The sequence below is a fragment of the Eupeodes corollae genome, chromosome 2 (assembly GCF_945859685.1).
Source record: "Eupeodes corollae chromosome 2, idEupCoro1.1, whole genome shotgun sequence".
Taxonomy (NCBI): Eukaryota; Metazoa; Arthropoda; class Insecta; order Diptera; family Syrphidae; genus Eupeodes; species Eupeodes corollae.
This window is the reverse complement of record NC_079148.1, coordinates 77,097,835-77,122,828: the sequence shown is the minus strand read 5'-3', so window position 1 is coordinate 77,122,828 and position 24,994 is coordinate 77,097,835. Positions and strand designations below refer to the sequence as shown.

General features: G+C 34.4%; 2 protein-coding genes across 2 annotated transcripts; one reads left to right on the top strand and one right to left on the bottom strand.

Moving 5' to 3' along the window:
- Positions 1-953: 953 nt before the first annotated feature.
- On the bottom strand, positions 954-21,869 carry LOC129944746 (27 kDa hemolymph protein-like). The gene is made up of 2 exons (XM_056054411.1): positions 20,352-21,869; positions 954-1,307 (listed from the first exon to the last, which is right to left on the bottom strand). The coding sequence occupies exon 1, from the start codon at positions 21,472-21,474 to the stop codon at positions 20,545-20,547; it is 930 nt and encodes a 309-aa protein (XP_055910386.1). The 5' UTR covers positions 21,475-21,869; the 3' UTR covers positions 954-1,307; positions 20,352-20,544.
- A 1,280-nt stretch (positions 21,870-23,149) lies between these two features.
- On the top strand, positions 23,150-24,416 carry LOC129945448 (deubiquitinase OTUD6B). Its single transcript, XM_056055210.1, has one exon. It carries the CDS (start codon positions 23,331-23,333, stop codon positions 24,294-24,296), a length of 966 nt encoding a protein of 321 aa, XP_055911185.1. The 5' UTR covers positions 23,150-23,330; the 3' UTR covers positions 24,297-24,416.
- Positions 24,417-24,994: the final 578 nt, after the last annotated feature.

Here is a 24,994-nt window from a genome sequence, read left to right as displayed (position 1 = left end):
TTCCCCTGATCGTCCTTACAGACTTCGTTTCGTAGCCTTGGGAGGTTTGGATTTACCTTTTTGTAAAATTTACAGATCTTATTCCTGTTGTGACATCCCTCTATCTTCTCGATCGCGCGCTTCTCATGCTCCCTTTTTTTCATCTAGGAAGTCGATGTTCCCCTCTCCTCTTTTGCTCGTAAAGCTCACATACAGCAGTTTTTTTGTACGGAGAACGATTGTCTCGCAACTAACATTAGTTTGGGACTTGCATTGTATAGCAATAATAAAATAAAGGGATGCATTGGAAGATAATTAAAGAATATATTGTAGAAAAATTGTAATAATGTGAGGCGTTTCGATTGGGAGAAAAAGAAGAAGGGTATTAAAAAACACCGACAAGTATTTTTTAAATCATTTAAAAATGGGAAAAATACTTTTAAATATAAAATGATTTTTTATAAGAAGCTAATTGGGAAGCTTTCCCCTCAACGCCCAAGGATTAAAGTTACATCTGGCAAATTCTTAGGTCGCACTTTATGACACATGATATCGTAAAATCGGTAAGAAGCCTGTCAAAAGCCTAACCGATCTAACCCATGGTTGTGGTTTAGCTATTATTCCCATAAAAACGTATGTATCTGGATTCAAAATTCCAGAGTTTTGGTCACAAAAACGTGACGATTTGCTTCGATGTATTTTGAAAAAAACTAATACGGATAGTAAGCTGCTTCACTTACTGGTACAATTTTTTGTCACAATATGCTTCATTTTAATACAGGTGGCATAACCCAGTAAAAAATAGTGAACAATTTAGTATCGTTCTTGTGTCACTAAAGTGACGCAATACAATGATTGAAATGTGCCTATTCCAATCCAAGAGGTGCCTAAACTATGACCATTCCATTAGAAACATTGCGGAGTAGAAGCCATATATTATAAATATATTATAAATATAAAATCCTTTGAAATAATTATGTGTCACTTATCTTTTATTTATATTAAATAGTCTTTAATATTTTTTTATACATTCACATTTATATTTTGTTTACAAATTACCAAATTAAAACTACAAGTATACAGCTACTCGTACATTATGTAAAAATCATATTTTCAGTTTTCGTTTTCTTTAATTCTAAATTGCATCGTTTTATTAATGTTGCTAATTAAAAATTTAAATTGGTTTGTTATGTTGTTGCTTCATTTTGATTTATCTTTTATATTCATTCTAAGTGTATGTTGTCTTTATTCGATTTGTTTATATGCTACTGCTAATGCCATCGTTTAAGGATACTTTTTTAGATCAGCCATTTCTCTACCATTTGTACCTGAAATAAAAAAAAAAACACATTATTTTTGTGAAAACGGAAACAAGCAATACAAAAGAGATACACAATTGCTTCAATCTTAGATTCTATAGTGAAAATATAATTTAATAAAATTAACGGTTACAGTTATACACAAAGATATCGTCAGTTAACTTTTTCGTCGGTTTTCATAAAATGATGATTATATAGGACTCAAATTTCTAATCAGATACCCGATAGCGTTAAAGCCTTGTCTGTGAGTACGTTCAGAATAAAGTTAAGGGGCCTATTATGTAAGACAACTAAGAGCAAAGTTGAGTTGTAATCCGGCAATCGGTATTACCGATCACAACTAGTTGACTGTCACAAGTCAACCAGTAGTCAACTAAAAAATGGTTGACTTTTTAAATGTGTTCGGGGTATTATGTAAGCCAGTTGAGTTGTCTCTCAGTTGTGATTGTTGTCAAAATTGAGCAACTGATATTTACTAGTTGTGTAGTGCATTTGTGTGTACAAAAAAATAACGGTAGGCATCAACAGTTCATTGAAAACCAATTTTTTTAAGAAAATGGATAAAAAAATGTAAGTTTTACAAATAATAATATAAACATCTGTAAGAAAATAATTTTTTTTCATTAAAAATAGCTAAACCTGCCCAATTCAGTTTCTATCAAACTTTGAAAATGAGGAGTTTTTTTTTGAAGATATTAATGTTTTGGTATTTTCTCTACGAACTGAATTAAGAGTTAAAGGTTTTTGAAATAAGTTTTTAAGTTCGAAATTATCTGAAAAGCTTAGTCTTGGTATAATTTTGCTTTCAAAGACTAGGCCCCTTCCGTCGCACCTGTACACCTTTTTGAAGTGGCCATCCGGGAATCAAAAAATATCCAAGAGCTTTGGATTTAGATATATTTTATTGGGCTACATCTGTTATCGGAAGATTTGTTTAAAAAATCAGCGCGATTTTGATCTCGTCTGTTAGGAAAATGCAGCTTCCTACATGTCTGTCTTGTACACATTTTGCCTCAGGAAGGCCAGGCTTTAAAAAAAAACATGTTTTCGGACCTCTGCACATTTGAAAGCAAGTCGTAGGCGTATGGATGCAAAGGTTTTACTATCCATTTCAATTTTCAGAAAAGTTGTACCTTTGGTAGATGAACGTTTCTATTATCGCTATTACTAAGACTACCTGCACCTTTAAAATCAACTGGTTTTCTTTCCCACCAAAAATTAGCTCTTAGCTAACGGTCTATGAGTATGAGGAAATTGAAACGTTCCAAAGTAACTTAATACACCCAACTACTCTGGAAACCAAGAAATTGGTCTGCCAAAACTATCAACAGGTACACTTTAGACGGAAGCTGATTATACTCGTACACTGTCACCCTAAATTTGGAATTGATTTTCGCTTTTTATAGTCGGAGGAAGATTTTTACCCAGCAAACGTTTCCACGTCTTTTGATTGAACTCAACTTCAATCGACCCTGGAAGTTTGGATAGGTCCATTGTCTTGTTAGAAAATCCAAGGCATAAAATTCATGTGAGGCTCCTTGTGTAGGTTTAGTGTTTAGTTTTCTTCTCTGGATAGTACCACTTTTTTGTATTATCTTTGAACCGCAGTTATGCTGGCTAATACTCAGCTTTTGACTCTTACTTTGTCGCTGGTTGAGTGAAATTTCAGACAAGCCTTAGAATTAACCGCTTTTCCCATGATGTTATTGTTTCTGCCTTGAAACCTTTTTGATATTTTTCATATTTTTGTGGGCCAACAAGATGATTGCTTACAACATTCTTGCGTCTTGTAAGTCTTTCTGGAGCCGAGGTGCGTTTCAAATTAAATTAAAACAGTTGTTCTCAACAGTCCATTGGATATTCTATACAAAGGTTTTTAAAAGATCGCACTTTACAGCTCCTGTACGGAGATATTCGAAATAGTCTCATCCAAGTGAAGCACTTTTGATATTGGGAAATTCCAACGTTAGGTTTTAAGGGCCTATTATAGATCACAACTCAACTTAGTTGAGTTGTAATCAAGACAACTCAATTTGAAGACAACTGCAAAAAAAAATCGTATTATGGGAGACAACTTTTTTCAGTTGAGTTGACCAAATACGTTGCCTACTTTTATGTGCTTGTTTCGTGTCAAAATCAGCTGTGTAAAGTAAAATACGTAGAAATTTTAAAATTTTGAACTCAGTGCAAAATTTTATAAAAAAGACAAAATAACAGGAAATGGAGAGTTCTATTGATTTGTTTCTTGGAAATTCGGAAGAAGAAAATCCCCTGAATGTTGCGCTGATGAGAAAAAATATTCGAAATCACTCCAATCCATTGGAACTTCCAAACAAAAAGTATTATTTATAAACGAATTCTTTGATGAGTGTTGATTTTAATGTCTTTGTTTTGTTTCAGATTTATAAGTTATTTTAGACTCAACAAAGACGCATTTGTTTATGTGCAAAATGACTACACAACTAGTAAATATCAGTTGCTCAATTTTGACAACAATCACAACTGAGAGACAACTCAACTGGCTTACATAATACCCCGAACACATTTAAAAAGTCAACCATTTTTTAGTTGACTACTGGTTGACTTGTGACAGTCAACTAGTTGTGATCGGTAATACCGATTGCCGGATTACAACTCAACTTTGCTCTTAGTTGTCTTACATAATAGGCCCCTTAATCTGCCCTTTAGTTGTATGAATTTATAATGAGGAAATACGTATGTAGCTGGTCACAAGTAGTAAACGTTTCTGGGTACAAAACTTCAACCAGTTGTAAAAGCGGAAAGCGGTTGTAAAATGTGTGTCCTAGTGGACTCAAGAACTGCTTACAAACTATTTTTTGTACGAGTTAAAGAATGGAAACTGGTAGTATACCAAACCAATACCAAATAGCAAAACATTAATAAGGTTTGTGGAGAATTTTAGACGCAGATATGAACAACCTCGGATATTTAAAAAAATCAACTATACCACATCATCTAAGCTAAAGGCAACAACACCTGAGATGCATCATAACTAAAGCTCGACAGTCAGTTAGCAGGATATTTTGTAGCCAACAATACAAAAAGTTTACCCAATGAAACTTATTTCATAGCTCGCTATGTTATGATGAAATATCTTTGACATTCAAAGTAAGATGTAAAGATTTATTTCTACAACAAACTGACAAGTGACTTTGTACATTATGCAACATACGCTCGATAAAAGATTGTTTTCATATAACATCTAAGTATATGCCCAATTTTATGACCACAAAGGATTTTTTACTTGGGAAACCGGACATTAACAAAAATCGAAACGAATAATAATTAATAATTGTTCCGTAATTTTTTATATCATGAACGGTAACTCATCCCAGTTTATGGCGCTGAAGCCTGGACCCTGTCAAAGAAAGATGAGAACGTCTTAGGATGCTTCGAGAGAAAAATTCTTGGGGTGATTTTTGGTCCTGTACGCATAGATGGAGAATGGAGGAGAAGATATAACGACGAACTGTATACGGGCTATACAGCGTCACTGACCTAGTTAGCAGAATTAAAGTCCAACGGCTTAGATGGCTAGGTCATGAATGGACATCAACGCTCCAGCCCGGAAGGAAGACCACACCCAGATGGGAGAGGACCTCAACTGGAGACAGCTAGCTAGGACCGAGCTGGCTGGAGACGCATGTTGGTTGAGGCCCAGGTAAGTAAATAAGTATGAACGGTAACCGGTATAGAGTTGTGATTAGATACTGACTTTTTTGTTCATCAAATGAACAACAATGATGTACAGGAGCTGTGGTTTCAACAAGTAAGCGATACATGTCACACAGATCGTGCCACAATTGATAGTAAATCATTGTTCAGTAAGAACGAAACGTTTGATGTCCGCATAGTTTAACGTTACGGACCCGTGAATTGGCCTGTTCGATTTTTTTTTCTGTCGGCACTGGGTAATGTTTAGTCGCTAGTAACATTCGCTCCAATGATTCACAACAACAAACATTCACCGGTACATAGTTGTTGAAAAAAGTAATCGACAATTCACATCCAGATTAGCAATCATATGCAAGAAATTATAATACCAGAACATTATTTTCCAAATAAAGTAAATTTTATGCCAATGGAAATAAATAAACTTGATTTAATTTCAAAGTTCACAACCTAAAAAAATACAATTTACATAGTTTAGTTGTTTCGTATTCATTAATGACAATAATCATTATGTATGATAATAATATAAACATAATCGCAATTATAATTTCATTTAGTTGTTTGGTAAACAATAATCGTATTAAATGAAATAATAAACTCTTTATATCGTATGTTTGCAATTTCAGATAAGAGAAACTTATTCATATGACTACAACAATAGGCTTTTAGACTTATAGTAAAGAAAAAATTATGAACCTTTATACACTGCCGCTCATCTGGACAGGTTCACAGATATTTTCACCTCACTGTTGGCCTCTTTTCATATGTATGGCATTGAGACATCTTTTTAATATATATATGTAATGAAAGAGCAACGTCGAACGGCTACAATCGCCAGAGATCGCCAATTCCTTTTCCGACCGAGTTACAAGTAACCTCTCTCGAAGTTCTCTACCGCCAACACAATGTATCGAAAACCAGTGGCAACAGTGCCAAGATGCAATCAAAGAAGCCGCCTCTGATGTGCTGGGTTTCAAACAGCCACCAACAAGGAACCCCTGGTTTGATGAGGAATGTCGGCAGGCAAATGCAGCCAAACAACAGGCACGCATAGCGGCGCTGCATAAAGGGACGAGAGCTGCTCGTGAGCTCTATGACCAGAAGAGGCCAGAGGAACGCCGACATCTCAGAAGGAAAAAGAGACGACATGAGAAGCGTGCGGTCGAAGATGTTGAGAGGTATAAAAGCAGGAATGAGGTTCGAAAGTTTTATGAACAGGTGAAACGAAATTCACAGGTACATAAACCTATAACCGAAGGCTGCAAAGACGAAAGTGGAAACATCATAGTGGAACCGCAGTCAATGCTGAGGATATGGAAGCACCACTTCTGCAGACTGTATAACGGCGACGAAGAACTGAATTCCGCTGTTAGGCAAGATGATTCATTCAATATAGACGACGAAAGCCAACAATCCCGTCCTCCCGACTTAGACGAAGTAAAGATTGCAATATCTAAGTTGAAGTCTAATAAAGCCGCTGGAGCGGATGGCTTGAATGCCGAGCTCTTTAAAGCAGCTGGAGATAAGTTGGTTAGGAGCATGCACCAACTTATCTGTTAGATATGGTCGGAAGAAAGCATGCCCGATGAATGGAACCTCAGTATTGTTTGCCCGATCCTGAAAAAAGGAGACCCTCTAAACTGCACCAACTATAGAGGAATCAGTCTACTTAACATCGCCTATAAAATCTTCTCTGCCGTAATATGTGAACGTCTAAAGCCCATCGTCAACAACCTGATAGGTCCTTATCAATGTGGTTTTAGACCAGGAAAGTCCACATTTGATCAAATATTCACATTAAGGCAGATCCTGGAAAAACCCAAGAACACCAAATCGACACCCACCATCTTTTCATCGATTTCAAGGCCGCATATGACAGCATCTACAAGGACGAGCTGTATAGAGTCATATCTAGTTTTGGCATCCCTGCCAAACTCATCCGTTTGTGCAGGATGAACATGGAGAATTCACGCTGCTCCATAAAGGTTGGAAACAACTTAACAGAACCTTTCGATGTCAAAAAAGTTTTAGACAAGGTGATGCGCTGTCATGCGATTTTTTTAACATCGTGCTTGAAACAATAGTGCAAAGCTTACACGTCAACACTAGGGGCACTATCTTTCAAAAGTCTGTCCAATTACTGGCATATGCTGATGACATTGACATAAACGGAAGAACTCAGCGTGATGTCAATGGGGCTTTTGTGAGTATTGAGGCAGAGGCTGCAAAAATGGGTTTAACGGTTAATGAGGGCAAAACAAAATACATGCTGTCGTCTAGAAAGGACATACAACACCGACGTCATGGTCAAAACGTCACAATCGACAGGCGTAACTTTGAGGTAGTCAAGCCTAGGCTCCGCTGTAAACGAAGAAAACAACACCAGCGCTGAGATCACCCTCACCCTCACGAAACTGGAGACATCTAGCTAGGGACCGAGCTAGATGGAGACGTTTGGGTGAGGCCCTTCACACAGGACTGTAGCGCACCCTTAAGTAAGTAAGTAAGTAATGATAGAGCATCATTATGTGCTTGTTTTGGGAGAAAAACAATGTGGCTTATCGTTAATCTCCCACGGTAGCTAAACTAAATGTTGTCATAAAAACAAGTATTTTTTTGGCTCATCTGAATAGGTTCAACAGCAAAAATTGCAGTTTGTGTTGAGTCGCGTGGTAATTGTAATCGAAATTTTATGTCAATAAAGTTAGTGTGTTTTTCCTATTAACGGTGAAAAAGGGTGGCAAAAAATCTCTAAGCGAGGAAGAAAAAGGCAAAATAAAATTATTTAGGGAATCAGGCCTAAGCCAACGACTTATAGCGAAGAATTTCAAAAGAAGACAAAATTTGGTAGGCAGTTACTTGCGATATATCCAAAATTATGGAAAAAAACATAAAAGGAGGAACTTATACGGCCTAATCAATGGCTGATAGACGTGTTATGATCAGAACAGATTCTTATTTTTATGATTAAGCTTCAAAAATGAAAATAAAAACCGGTGTCAATTGCACTTTAGCTACGGTAAAACGCATTATTAAAAGTGCTTCTCATTTGAAAAAAAATCAGAAAAAACACCACTTAACGAATCTAGGAACGTCTCCAATTCTTTAAGAAATTCATGTCGTGGAAGTCAGAGTGGAAAAAGTGATTTTTTCAAATGAGAAAAAGTTAAATTTAGAGGGCCCTGACGGCTATAATTATTACTTTTATAACCTTCGAAAAGGGGATCATTATTTAATTCGGCTGCATAGTTGTGAAGGCAGTGTTATGGTGGGGGAGCTATTTTTTTTTACGGAACCCTAAAGCTTTAATTTTTTACATCGAGAATGAACGCAAATTCTTATAAAGGTGTGTTAGAAAAGACCTTCCCGCAGATTTCTGATCTCTTTGGACCAGTATCGTGGACATTCCAACATGATAATGCCCTACCCGTACAGCGAGGACAGTAAGGCAGTGGATACAGAGCCAAAATGTGGAGATGCTGGTGTGGCCAACATACTCCCCTGACATTAACATAATAAAGAATGTGTTGGGACTTCTCTTAGGTAATGTATAAGAGTCAGAGAGGCAGTTCAAAGACAAAAATCATTAATCGCAGCCCTTAAAAAAGCCTGGTCAGAAATTTTGCTTCAATACCTGGAAAAATTGTATAGTTTCATTCCGAATCGAATTTACACTCATTATTAACTATTGTTAAATAATCATACAATAGAAAACGGTAAAATAATTCATGGAGTTCAAATAATTTGTATTGTTTTATTCCATTCCATCCGTTGAACCTATTCAGATGAGCCAAAAAAATGCTTGTTTTTATGACAACATTTAGTTTAGCTACCGTGGGAGAATAATGGTAAGATTTAAGAGAAATTTATTTCTCCTAAAACAAGCACATAATGATGCTCTTTCATTATATGTATAAAAAAGATGTGTCATTGCAATACATATGAAGTTAGGCTATCAGTGTGGTGAAAATATTTGTGAACCTATTCAGATGAGCGGCAGTGTACCTAGATTTTTTTTATTACTTTATACTTTTGTGTGGAACGCGATATTGCTTAAAATTCTGCTAAATGCATCCAGACATTTCGCTTAGGTTAGTTGTTAACAGTCATAAATGTTTAACAACGTTCATATTCTTTCTATTCTTTCCTAACAACAATAGTATAAAAAAAGAAACAAATAATTCGTTCTCAGTAAAACAAATTATTAAGATAAGTTGTTGACCTGTCAACATTTACTGTAAAACTACATATATACATAATAGCTTGAAAAAAATTGCTGAGTCGAAATCACTGCGCTTGAACTCAAGTTTTAAATTACCCACTTTTAAATGAGAACCATGCTATTACTCAGCAACAACAATACTTTTGCAATTATTCATATTAATATTATATTTTACTCATTTCTTTTTCGTGGAAAATGTTGGGAAATGTGACTTTTCTTTAGGCTTAAGGTTCACAAAATAGTTCTATTATTATCTGCCTGCTTGATTCTCTTATGAATACATACACATAGCATTTAAACAAGTCATTATTAAGCACCGACTCATGCGGTTATTTTATATGGAGTGAATGGTACATATAAGTTTCATAGTCATTTTTAACTGTTGTTAGAGTCTGATTTGTACAAATAAATTAACAAGATATTCGCAAAGGATTCTACTAATAAGTTTTATAAATATTTTTAAAAATCATTATAATATGACTCTTAATTAGAAACATTTGAAGGTTGTTTGAATGTATAAGTATATTTTGTGTATTGAAAGGCCAACCTAAAAGTTTCCGCCACAACCTTACTGTCGTCAGACAGATTTAAGTTACAATCAAAACAATAGTAATTTAGTATTAACAACTGCTTAAGTGGCTTGACAGTGTATAACTTTGAACACAAATTTACTTAATGAATAATTTAATGATATTAATAGAACTTGTTAGATTGTGGTTTGTTGGCAAAATTTAACTTTTCATGAATGTTAGGAATTTTAATTTGGTTCATTTTTAAATGCTGAATTTGTTCGTATTTAAATGTAAAAAATTATTTTCAATTTGTATCACTATTTTTTTCTTTCTTTTACGTCTAATATTTACACTAGATATTTAAAAAAAAGTTACTTGCTTTATTCCTGAGAAAAAAAACTTAACAAATGATTTATAGGCGATCACACTGCGCAACAATTTGATCTGCTTAATTTTCCAAATTATTATAATCGGTTCGATTTGTCGAATTGCAAATTTTGACATTTTTGGACGTTTCAAGGTCGCTAGAATCTAAATCTAGGATTTTTTAGAGAGATGCTTGTGTGTACGTGTCTACGTACAATTCTACGTTCGGCATACCATTTTTTTATACAGAAAATAACACAGAAAGATGCAAAAAGGACTTTCAAAAAAGTCATTGATCCAAAATATTCCACGAATCAATAACGCAAGTGACTTCAATCAATTTTTATTATTTATATTTTTTTATAAATTAAAAAAAAATTTGATCACATCGAATTTTTTACGAACAAAAAATGATATAACATTCAAAATAATTGTATGCAACGTTTTTGATAACAGCTACAATTTTGAGAAATATGGAAGTTACGTTACAAAAATTCTACTAAAGGTTGCTAAAAAAAGGTATTGATTTCAAAATTATTTCACTTCAATCAAAATTTTGTTACTAACGTAAGATAAAATTGTTAAAAACATTATGTATCTTATTACGTAAATATTTTAGAAAATTTTAATTAACATCTTTTTTTTTCACAAAACATGAAAAAATACAAAAAAAATGATAAGAAATGGTTCAAGTATTATGAAAAGAAAGACTTCAAATTTTTCTATCTCGTACAAAATATTGTTATTAATATTTTGTTAAAGTTTTAGAAAAATCGACAGACGGGCACGGATGAGAAGTTATCAGTGTCGACTTACAGAAAAAAATAAAACTCTTCTTTCATAAATTATATGGACAAAGGAGAACGGATATTTAGGTCTACCTATTGCCGCAACTGAGTTTTGTCGTTGGATAGCTTATCCTAAGTCAGTATACAATTTGTTTGTATGAATACAAAGCTGTAAACAATGGCGGATCCAGGGATGTTAAAGAACATTTTCAAGCGGTACTCAAAACCTCAACTTTATATTAAGTAGTTAAAAGTCTGGATCCGCACTGTAAACCACAGGGTTTAGGCAGTACATGACAACAAAAGGTTACTGCATTGATCACTTCCAAAGAACTTAAGACCCCAAAATAAATGAATTTTTATACCAATGGCCATTGGTAGCGAATAACATAATTATTGGCGAAAAAAGTGTCTCAACAATATGAAAATTCTACTATTTTGTATTCGATTAACTGAATGAAATTAAAATACATTGTGTTTCTAGTATTTCCAATTGTGACAAAAAGACTAGGTCCCATTCTCCTTTAAATTTAAATGTATGATTTTATTGAGGGACACTGTGTAAACATACGAGGGACGTTCAATATATTCTCGGTATCGATATGAAGGAAAATGCGAATTCAATTTAAATTGTTTTTATTTTTCAATATAATCTCCCCTAACATCAATGCATTTTTTACATCTTGAGATAAGCTTTTTTAAACCCTCAAAAAAAATAAGTTTCCTCTTTCTCTGCAAAATACCCATTTATTGCCGACTTGAGTTCTTCATCATCCGAAAATCGTTTTCCACGAAGACATTTTTTCAAATCCGGAAACAGGAAGTAAACACTAAGGGCAAGGTCTGGACTATAGGGTGGATGTTGAATTTCTTCAAAACCACAATCTCGCACTTCAGCTTTGGAAACTCGCGCCGTGTGAACAGGAGCGTTGTCATGAAGAAGCAACACACCCGCTGCGAGTTTACCCCGTCTTTTCTTTTTAATTTCCTCCCGCAAATTATGCAAAGTGGAAGCGTAGGATTTGGCGTTGATGGTTTCACCTTTTTTTTTGTACTCAATGAGTAAGATTCCTTTTGAGTCCCAAAAAACTGTGGCCATGAGCTTCCCGGCAGACGGAGTGACTTTGAACTTCTTTGGGGGGTCTGTTCCTTTTTTATGCCACTGCATGGACTCTTGTTTGCTTTCAGGGTCATAGTGGTGAACCCATGTTTCGTCCCCAGTAACAATCTGATGCATAACACCGTCCGCGTTCTCACTACACATCTCCAAAAGCTCTCTACAGCATGCGATTCTCACTTTTTTCTGAGGCGCTGTGAGCATTCGTGGCACCCACCTTGCACTGACCTTTGAAAGGTTAAGATGGTCATGAAGGATGGTGTGAATGGTACCAGTCGAAAGCTTGGTGATCTCTGCCATCATTTTCACCTTTATTCGGGCATCCTCGAGAACAAGTTTTTCGACTTCTTTGATGCTTTCTCTCGTACAAGCACTAGCCGGGGAGCCGGAGCGGGGGTCGTCTTCAATGCTCTTTCTGCCTTTCTTGAACTCACTTGACCACTTTTGCACAGTTGATAATGAAGGTGAACCCTGGTAAACTGCCACCATTTCTTCATGAATAGTTTTTTGACTTTTTCCTTGCTTAGCGAGAAATTTAATTACAGCGCGATGCTCAATTTGCACCATTATCGTCTCAGTTGCCATTATAATTCTGTTTAAATAGAGATTTACGGTAAATAATAATCACATTTATATGAAATTTTACATGAATGCACTAAAATAATAGTATTACTTGATAAATAAGTCAATTTATATATGTATATAACCACAGCTTCACCCCGATACCGAGAATATATTGAACGCCCCTCGTACATTCCATTAAATACATTTAAACTTTAAACCTAAATTGCAAGGCACTGGTTAGATGTTGGCACTGTTGATTAAGAAATAAGTTATCCATCTGTTTGTGAAACCATAACAAAAAATATTTGTTTTCTTATAACACTATTTGTGTGGTCAGTAAAACAAAAAGCTGTCTTGTATAATTGTTTGTTTGTTAAAGGTTCATTGACACACAAACTTTTTGGATTACAAGTCTTAACTTAAATATTAAAAATATGATTGCATGATGAGTTAAATTTGTCGATAGTTTGTTGTTTAATAATCTCACTTTTCCTGTCGATGCAAACAGATTAGTTTAGCTTTTATGTGTTTTATAGTTCGTTGTTAAAATTTAACACAATGTAAGCAATGTTTGTGTCTAAGATAAATTGCAACAACTTTTTTTTTTTATTTTATTTATTTTCAAGACGTCTAAGCAATAAATTAACTACTACTGCTGTACTGATACTACAACGACTATTATTAAGCTTTAGTGAGAAAACAGACTATAATTAATCTGTTGAAATATGCATATGTATATATGAGTTAAAATCATATCAATCATGTTTTTAATAATTATTTTCCGGTATTGTCTGTGTCAATATAAGTTTAATAATGCTGACTTTGAAAATTTTCTTCTTACAATTGCATTCCTTACAATGCTTGCGGTGATTTGAAAACAATTTTTTCAATGTTGTTTAACAGATGAATTATAGGTCTTTGGAAATTATTCCTTAATAATGTGGCTAAGCACTATCTACACACAAAATTGCCAGTAGTATAGTACAAATTGGTATAATTTTTACAAAAATGCAGAAACTGAAGTCGCAATAATATTTTGTCACTCTTTTTGAAAATTGATATTGGCATTTAGTCTGTAAGATTACTTCGAGAATTGCTCAAAGCGCTATCTTAGGTTAAATCAAACAAATTAGATTTGTGATTATAAAAATAACTTAAAGGGAAATTAAAAGTAAAATAATTGCATATGAATTTGAATTGGATTTTATAAAGAATGTTATATGTATAAGGAAATTAAGTGGCAAACTAAAACACTATTTAAAATAGTTTTGTTCTTATTTCTTGGAAATATCTATGTACAGCCGTTGACAGCTAATTAGAAACGATTCTATTTTTGCAGTATTGCTCTATTATTGATGAATGGTCGCGTTCACAAAACTAGTGGCTACGTAGTCAAGGCTAAATCTAACTACAAAACTAGTTAAAATTTCCCCTCCGATGTAGTGTAAAATTTTGTACTACAACGTTAGTGCACACTGGTCGAATTCACAAAGCTAGTGGCTACGTAGTCAAAATTCAACTAGCTTTGTAAATGCAAAACTACACTACAAAGCTAGTCAATATGGAGCTGTCATATTGTTGACAAATGCAAATATATAAAATAAGAAACATTTTTGATTTGATAACTTTAACTTATCTTTTGTGTTTTAAATTCAATAATATCAAATTTAAGACACAATTTGAATGATTTATATTTGTATTTAATTATTGAACGATTTATTTCAATTTGAATTAGTGTTACTTTACCGAGCAGCTGATTCTGAAACGTCAAAATCATTCTAGACTAACTTTGTAGCCGAATTTTTTACAGTACGTCGGAGGGAAAATTTCAACTACTTTTGTAGTTAGATTAAGCCAATCAGAATCCCTTGACTACGTAGCCACTAGCTTTGTGAATGCGATCATTGTCGGTATAATGTAAATTATTTAATTATCATAAAAAATATCCATTTCTAACAAAAAGCTGTTGAGCAGGCGGTTTTCAAAATGGAAAAAGGAAGAAGTTGTACGCCAAAAATCCGAAGCGCTATTGTTGAGTTTAATAAAGCTGGCTTATCATACCAACAAATTGCAACCCAGCTTAACTGTTCCAAAAAGATGTTGTTCGGTGCCATTGCCCATTTCCGTAATTATAAAACCACTGACAATGTTGCACACTGAAAGAGACCACGGAACACATTGGTTCACATAGATAGAAAAATTGTCAGCCTATCAAAAGAAAGCAGATCCTAGAAGAAGTGCAGCAGTCAATCAGCGCGAAATAATGGACGATTCTGGTATCCGCATATCAAAAAGAACTGTTGCCCGTCGTTTGGTTGAAGCTGGACTTCATGGACGGATTTCACGTAAGAAAGCAATGGTCACTAATGTTCAAAGATAGTGGGTGATCCAGTTTGCCAAGAGACATGTCGATTGGACGGTGAATCGATGGAAATTTGTGTTGTGGAGCGATGAGGCGAAGATAAATCACATTGGTCCCGACGCTAGAAAGAAGGTCCGACGCCCAAAATGTAAGGAACTTGACCCAAAGTACATTTCAACGGTAGTGAAACATGGCGGTGGTTCAATCTGCGTTTGGGGATGTTTCTCTTAGAACGGCGCGTGGGACCCATTCATCGTATTGACGGAATTCTTAACAAAGAGAAATACGTTGAGATACTGGAGAATATAATGCTACCGTGGGCTGAAGAAAATATGCTGGTCATTTGGTCTTTTCAACAAGACCGTGATCCGAAGCATACTACAAAACTCACAAAACATTTTTTTGATCAAAATTCTATGCGAGTACTTGACTGGCCATCGTCAAGTGCGGATTTAAATCCTATCGAGCATCTATGGGATGAAGACAAAAAAGCCGTAAGCACTCAAAACATTCAAAATTTGGATACTTTATTCGAAAGAGTAAAAGAAGCCTGGTGTGCGATTCCAGTTAAAAGATGCCAAGACCTTATCGAGTCAATGCAAAGACGTGCAGTAGTTTTGAATCAGAGAGGATTTCCGACAAAATAATAACCTTTTTAAATCACAAAACGCAACCTAATTTTTTGTTTTCTTACTTTCTGTTTTACATTTTTCCACGTTTCCTATTAGTTGGCTCAGCCAAATCAGATGTTAAAATATAAAAATATCTTTAAAACAATATGTCTCTCGTAATAATTTGAAAAATTATTCAAAATTAATCAAATAAAAAAACAATGCTTGTATAGCGTAAAAATTAATCAAATAAAAAACCAATGCTTGTATAGCGTAAAAATCGATGGTTCCATAAAGTGACGATACTTTTCTCTAACATATTTATAGATAACTTAGAGAGAGCAATGCTCAAATAAACGAAATAGACAAAAACTATCGCTTTAGCAGATTCTGCAGCAGCATTTAACCATTCAATTACCATTTAAGATACTACCTAAATTAAATTTTAAAGTTAAAAAGTATAGATACATTGTTTCAAAAAAGAAATAATTTTCTTATTATTGGGTGGTGTTAAAATGAAAACAATTATTGAAAATAAAAACACTTTTTATATGCTGATGACCTGGGGTGGAATCGGGTAAGGTGATTTGTGTTAGGTGAGAGTCACAATCAACAAATTCGGTCTGTGTAAGGTGATAGTCACCGGTGACAATCACGATTTGGTGACTTTTTCTGGTGACAGCTCTTTAGTTGTCACTTTCATTGGAAATTGATTTTTATTTTTAGTTGCTGAAATTTCAAGACAATATAAATGTGTTTGTGCCTTTGATTTTACCTTCTGAAAATGCTGAAAATGGAAATATTAATCATAATAAAATAAACATTCTTGATCTTCCAAGTCCAAAGTAAGTACGCATATGTGCTATATATTTGTTCACATATAAATACCTATTTATTATAACTTGTTTTTTTATTTATAAATAATATTCTGTATTAAACAGATTCTTAAAAAACTTTCGATTGAATAAGGAAACATTTTTACATATTCTACTTCTTCTTCTGGATTTGTCAGCTGGAATGCGGTCAACACACATTCTCCCTATCCTTCTATTAGCCGTGACTTTAAATTTTCTTGGAGGTGGTGGATACCAAAGGCAAGATGGCGCTGACTGGTCAGATCCAATGGGCCAAAGTACTGGGGTGGAATCGCGTAAGGTGATTTGTGATAGGTGACAGTCACAATCAACAAATTCGGTCTGTGTAGGGTGATAGTCACCGGTGACAATCACGATTTGGTGACTTTTTCTGGTGACAGCTCTTTAGTTGTCACTTTCATTGGAAATTGATATTTATTTTTAGTTGCTGAAATTTCAAGACAATATGAATGTGTTTGTGCTTTTCATTTTACATTCTGAAAATGAAAATATTAATCATAATAGATGTGAGGATTAACCTCCGCAATAAAATAAACATTCTTTATCTTCCAAGTCCAAAGTAAGTACGCATATGTGCTATATATGCGGTCAACACACATTCCCCCTATTCTTCGATTACCCGTGACTTTAAATTTTCTTGGAGGTGGTGGCTACCAAAGGCAAGTTGGCGCTGACTGGTCAGCTCCAATGGGTCAAAGTACTGTTTGTGAGGTTATTTCATTGACCTTAAAACAAATGGAGATGAAATTGTGCCCACTACAATCAAATTTAATCAATGGGCTTTAGAAGCAACAAAAATGTTCTTCTACGAAAAATATCAAATTCCTGGAGGTATAGGACTTTGTTTCTTAGTAAAAATAAACTAATTTTATTACTTGTTTTTTATTTTATTATTTGCTTCCTAGATATCGGCTGCATTGGTGGGAGTTATATTATGATTCTCCGCCCTTCGGAAAATGAGCATATGTATTCCAATAGAAAAGGAAGACATAGGGTAAACGCTATGATCGTAAGTCAATTTTTTGATTTCCTAATTTTTGTTGCCTAGATCTGCAACGAGAACAGAAAAATTCTGGCAATAAATGCCAAATTTGGCGGGAGTGCTCACGACAGCTTTGTATGGAGACAAAGTGCTCAACGAGAAAAGTTATATGCTGACTATTGTGCAGGCAGAACATCATCGTGGCTACTTGGTACATCAAATCTTATAATTACATAATTATCCGGATAGCTTCAGATCGGTTTTTAAATACAACCACTGAAATTGTAACAAACGTCAGTGAATTTCTTTTAAAGTGATACCAAATTCTAAACAAAATTTGGTGATCACCTTACACAGACGCAAAAATTAGTTTGATCACTTTTTGTGATCACAAAGGTGACAATCAAAAATCACCTTAGCCGATTCCACCCCTGTATGTGAGGTTATTTCTTTGACTTTAAAACAAATGGAGAGGAAATTGTGCACACTAACAATCAAATTTAATCAATCGGCTTCAGAAGCAACAAAAATGTTCTTCTACGAAAAATATCAAATTCCTGGAGGTAGGATTTTGTTGCATTGATGGGAGTCATATTATAATTCTTAGCCCTTCGGAAAATGAGCATATGTATTTCAATAGAAAAGGAAGACATTTTTGATTCATATGTATTTCAATAGAAAAAGAAGACATTTTTGATTCTTTAATTATTTGTGTTGCCTTATCGAATGTTTATTACAATCTAGATCTGCAACGAGAACAGAAAAATTCTGGCAACAAATGCAAAATATGGCGGGAGTGCTCACGACAGCTTTGTATGGAGACAGAGTGCTCAACGAGAAAAGTTAAAAAGTTAAGGCAGAACATCAACATGATAGCTTCAGATCGGATTTTTAATACTGAAATTGTAACAAACGTCAGTGAATTTCTTTTAAAGTGATACCAAATTCTAAAGAAAATTTGGTGATCACCTTACACAGACGCAAAAATTAGTTTGATCACTTTTTATGATCACAAAGGTGACAATCAAAAATCACCTTAGCCGATTCCACCTCTGGTATTACTTTATGAGTCTCCTGAAAATCTTCAACTAATGATAAATCGTCTAGCTGATTACTGCAGTAAATGGGAACTCGTCATTAATGTAGATAAATCAAAAACAGTGGTGTTCTCGAGATCTGCACGTAACCACACTGCAATTGGCACTTAAATGGAAATCCTCTACAGATTACTAATGAATACAAGTACCTGGGAGTGATTTTTAATAAAACAATAGATTTTAAAAATCACGTCAATGTCAAAGCCAAAACTTTTACAAACCAGCGAATAGTTTTATCTGAGAAATAAAAGATAATTGATGCTGTTCTAATAAGTTCGCTTTGCTATGCTGCCCAGGTGTGGGGAATCAACTAATGTGAGGAGATAGAAAAGTTTTACAGATGTTTCTTGAATAAACTTTTTAATTTACCCCTAAGAACACCTAACTATGCCTTGTATCTGGAAACATGACTTCCAAAAATATTTACGCTTAAATTACAACCAGACAACATTTTAAAGGTTTTATCCCATCATGATGACCGACTGACAAAACGAATGACACTTTATGAGCTAAGAAACGAAGATTGGTGAATGTCGATATGGAAAGCTTTAGGAAATGTATGGAGAAAAAATATCGCTGAAGCCAATAAATTTGAATCATTCTAAAAAGGTTTTCCACAAAATCATACAAAGCTATGAAAATTTGGGACGCGATGCTCGAAGCTTGAAAATCAAATAGCAGGATTCTTTATTCACAACTGAACCTTAATCTTATGGAATCAAACTACTTTCATGAATCACTGAATTACAGTCAAATATCCTTAATATTTAAAACAAGATGTGAAGTTTTTAGCTTAAACGGATCACCATACAACGACAGTTTTAATCAGTTTTGCACGCTATGTGATTTGAAAGCAAAAGAAGATTGCTTCCACTTCATGAATATATGTCACGTTTTTTGTGTTCCGACAGAAATGCAACCTTTGGAACAAAATCTTTGACACTGCAAGAAACAGTAGAAGTGTAAAGCATTTTGAATGGAAAGCACTTTATTCCTTTTTGAAAAACATTTGTACATATAGGATTTTAATTATAACCGAATTTGTTTAAATTCATCAATTTTAATTTTTAATTTTTGTTTATAATTTATACCTACAAAATTATTTATTTAGATTCGCTAGCCGAGCTGACGGCTATCCTATAAAAAAATTATAAACAATGTATGTAGGTACCAAAAACAAAACGAAAAAATAAATAATTGAATTACTTACTTAAAAACACTTTTTGGAAAGGAAATGTTTTTTTAAATATCATTAAAAAACCTGTTACCCCAAAACCATTTTGATGCAGTACATGACATGTTTTTTCATTAAATTCAGTTTAGTTTATTCATTTTGGAAAACCCTATACATATATATTTATAATGAGTAAATGTACAACAGTTATTTGCGACTCCTTCGAACGTAGTTTTGTTTATGTATATTTTCAATTTTAGTAAAATATAAATAAAATTAAATGGCTTTGATTATTTTTGAAACAATTGACACATCGAGACACACAATACATAGGCTAGGTGTACCTAGTGCCTACTTAAAGAAAATTGCTCATAGCCTTACAACCTTGTTTTTTAGTGTCATAAACTCAAATAAAATTACTTCAATTTATAAAGACAAAATACTCGGTATCACTTTGATTCATAAAATGAAATCATGTTCGTTTTAAAATAACTTCGTACAAATCAACCCTTCTCACCTAACGTCATGAACTATTTGTTTGCACTTTGATTAGAGAAAAAATAAAAACATAGTGCGCTTGTTGAATCTAAAATAAGTTCGAGATTATAGAATAAATGCAATTAAAAGCAAAAACAAAACAAGTAAAGGAAAAAAATAAAAATAAAAACAAAACAACAAAATGTAACAAACCTATCGTTCGAATCCACCACAATTGTTGTTGAAAAAAAAATTATCCATATTTTAGAAGCATCGATCTCGATCCGCAGCGAAGTACATTGTTTTGTATAATGATATAAATATAGAATAGTATTGATTGTTAGGTACTAAAGATTAAGCAAATTGAAGGCGTACCATCCTCCCCTCCCATTCCTGATGTGACTAACTATGTTCGTCGTTGTGTGGTTGTGGCGATGGAGATGGCGACGGCTGCCAAGAGCAAAGTTAGCACGCCTGACAAAGTCGATGACGACGATGAGACGTTCGATTTTTGATGAGCAGTTGACACCTCGTTACGACAAATCGTCGCGTTCTTGATAAAACGGAACATAGACTCCACAATGTTAGCAGGGGTTATTTCTTCGCATTTTTCCAACTCCTTGGTGACACAGTCACTCAAATTCTGGATATCGTCGCATTGTTTTGGTCCAATAATAAACTTGGGTAGAGTTTCTATGTTTTCAACACTATCCTTGGGAACGTATTCGCCGAAAGTGCTGTTCATGCAACGTTGAATTTGTTCTTTTTTAGACTCGAGACACTCGGGACCACGTTCGGCAATGAACAAGGCAATTTGATCACCACCCTTATGACACACAAAGTTCAGGAGTGACTCAAAAATATGCATTAGGACATCGGTGTTATTCCTCTCGTCTTGCTCTAGGCAAGGCTCAAACTTATGAACTAAGTTTTGGAGACAGCCCAAAGCATCAGGACGTTTCTTGCAGTATTTGTTAAAGACGACGTCCAGGTCGCCAGTTGGACGGGCACTTTCGATTTCCATCTGAATCGCAGACATATTGACGATACCTGTGACACATTCAATGGCAGTAGCGATGCCCTGTTCTAGGCTAGCAAAAGCCTCGTCTCCCGTATCGTTGCCAGCGATTTTACGACATTTGTCCTTGAAGAGATTCTTTGCTTTGTCAGTTAGATTACCATTGGCCAATTCAGGGGGAATTTGGTTTTTAAGTTCATCGATGTTTACGGCACTTGAGTCTGTGGCATAAACTGCAGCACCAAGGATTCCCAGAGAGATAATTGTAATCAGCAGCAGCTGCGATAATGATGAGATACGCATAAGTTTAATAGCCATCTTTGTGTCTTACTTTTGTCAAGAAAATTAATTCACTTTTGTTCTGTTTAAAACAAAGGAAACTGTTTAATTGTTGAATGAGTTTCTTTGTACTCTTGAATTTTGATAGCAAAATAACACAGATAACACTTAAAATAAGCAGAGGAAGCACTAATGTACTATAAGATCGCTGGACAAAACGAATAAAAAAAGGAATGCAAAGTTCAGTACAAGTGTACACAAGTCTAGAATTCAACTGGGTATGAGTTTATAGTTCTAAGCCTCACTCGTTCAGCAGCCAGAAAAAATTACACAAAATACGATTAGAAAGGAAAATGGAAAACATTTGGTGGAGGAAACCACTAAATGAAATACACGCAATAATGAACTCGAACTGAAACTAAAACTGAGCGAACTTAGGACTTTGCCCACTTTCCACTTTTGCTAATCGCAATCAATTTAATGACAGATGACAGTTTGTTTGTTAAGTACGAAAAATAAAATTGCATTCAAAGTTTTTGTACTAAATGAGTACGTTCAGCTTGAAAAATAGTATAAAATTGATCTGAGGCCACACTTAAGAAGAAACTCTATCTAGTGACTTTTAAAATTGGTCAGTTTATATTAATTTATAAGATTTCTGCTGGATTAACAGAGCAAGAGAATGAAATATAAACAAAATTCAAAATCTCACGTAGCAAACAAATTAGCTTGGCATTTCTTTTCATTCTTTTTGAATTTTGCGATATACATAGAATTTTTATGGATTCGGGGCATATATTCAGATTTTTGACAGAAAACTGAGAAATTCTCATGTTGAATTTTGTTTATATATCAGAGAGTAAGGAAATCTTGGAGATCTTAGAAATATAAACTGGCCAAATGATTTTTGAGTTGGACAGTTGCAAAAGTGTATGAAATTGAAAGAAAGTTAAAAAAAATCGTAACAGCTTTTGGAGTTGGAGATGCAGGAACATTGAGTCAAATAATGAATCGTATCTTTTAAATTACCTTAAAACTCTTATGGAAGTATATCTTTTGGCCAAACACTGAAGAAAAAAAAGTTACTGTAGAAGAAACATATCTGAGCATTGGCTATATTAACGGCACAGAGATTAAGCTTACAAAGACTAAATAAGAATAAATCTCACAATTTCTGGAAAATAATTTGTTTCATAAACGCATTCTAGAATTATTATGATTTCCATTTCGCTCCATTTCTTAACAGGGTTTCCTCCAGACGTAATTCTTTTTTTCAGTTAAGTCCATTTAATTTAGTAAAATACAAAAGAACAATATGACGTTTCTTTTGGCTTCCAAAGACTTTTAAAAAAATAGTGGCTCTTGGTGAGCTATTAAAAATGTGACAGCAAAATTTTAGTCCGTTGTATTTTTCTGTTGAAAATGGCTTTCAAAACTTAATGATTTTAATGTGTGCATCCTATTTTTGAGCATAAATATCTTTAAAGACTTAAAACTTTAAAAGGCAATCCAAACTACTTTTAAAATTATTGTCGAAGGTTTAAAAAATTCAAATTTTAATATGTTTATAGAAATTGGACCGATTCGAAGTTCGTGTACGTTTTTAAATTCAATTCACGTTTTTTAAGAATTACTCGAACGCGGCTATTGGATGTTCTGTGCAAGTAAATGAACAGTGCTATATTGTTTATACGTTTTACGTCTTTCACTTTGACAGTCAAATTTACCGAATACTACCAACAGCCATTTTTCCATTTTCAATTTAATTTTCTTAAGTGAAAACTTAGTTTACACACTTTATATTAGCAATTCTTAATTCATTTAATCTAAAATTTTAAAATTGTTATCTTTATTCCGTGGGATAGTAAAATTCATTCCCACCTTGCTGTTTGGAAATGGATAACAATGCCCCTGAAGAGACTCTTGATGAACTAAACAGCAAACATCGCAAAGAAAAGAAAGAACTCCAGTCTCAAATTCAATCCTTGAAGAAAAGCGCTGCGAAAGGTGACAAAAAGAAGCGCAAGGAAATCCAGGAGGAAATCTCTCGACTGGAAATTGACTTGGAAAAGCGTCAGGCCAATCAATTGAATGAATTCCAAAACGAACGTAACTCTAAGCCATCGCAACAGGCGAACGAGAATGCAGTCGCAGATGCTGTGCAGTCGGTCACGAATGACTTTCTTTCTTTAGCCACCACCAATGATTTAGATAATCAACCAAAGCTTAGTAAAGCTCAGAAACGGCGCAACAAAAAAGCATCTGAAGAAAGACAAAGAGACGCTGAGATTCTTGCCAGCGAGGAAGAGAATAAAAATGGGCCTCGAATGCTTGAACATTGTGCAATCGCAGAAATTCTAAAGAAGCGCCAACTTAGACTTCATACGATCGCATCTGATGGAGATTGTCTATACAAAGCTGTTGCACATCAGCTGCAGCTAACTGGCCGCGGTGCATTTACAGTTGCTGAACTACGCCATCAAACTGCCAACTACATCCTTGATAACAAGGATCATCTGATTTTTTACATGACCAATTCAAATACAGGAGAAATCTTGACTGACGAAGACTTCATAAAGTATTGCCAAAATATTCGAAACACTGCCGCCTGGGGCGGACAGATCGAGATTAAGGCATTATCCAGTGCACTTCGTGTTCCCATCGAAGTTCTCCAAGCTACTGGGCCTTCAACTATTCAAGGGTCAGAATACGAGGGCCCGAACTTGGTGGTAACGTACCACCGACTCATGTATAGTTTGGGCGAACATTATAATTCCACCAGACCGCTGACAGACAACGATATCGATGAAAACGACGCCGACGGTGAATTTGACAGAGAAGAGTGTAAAATTGATGCTTAATTTAGTCTACTGTTCAATTAATTGTTAGAAGTTCTCAACTTCGAATTTTATTTTATAAGTTACATCAAAAATAAAAGAAAAAAAAAACTAACAAATTGCTAGTTGTATTTTATATTTAAAATGTCTTTATTGTTTTATATAGTTCTACATATGAATTGCAGATGTGCAATATCTTTGAAGCCCTTAGCGTTAGGATCATTAATGTTTAGACTTAATAAAATATCACCGTTAAAATTTACAAATTTTCTGGAAATTATGGCAGAGTACAGCACCTTTTGCCGTAGCTGTAGTGACCAAAGAGAAAGTGAAACGATAATCCATTTCCTCTGCAAATGTCCTGCTTTGGCAAACACTTAAATGAAATACTTTGGAAAAGTATTCTTTCAAGAACTTGATGAGCTATCTGAGACAAAGATTAGAGACCTAATCTTTTTTCTCAATGCGACAAAATGGATCTAACATAATCGCTATGAAGCTTCTCTATAAGTCTATCCCTTTCAATCAAAGGTCAAACGATTTTTTGGTATCAAAACGGCGCACTACAGCGCTAATTATATCGCAGGCTAGGTTGTCTTGAGATCGCCATTTCTACCTACCTACCGTGGCAGAGTATTCAAATGTTTCCAATGGGATATTAGAGGCTATATGGAACTTATTGAAGAATTTTGGATATAATAATACTTTTCTACTCTTTATTG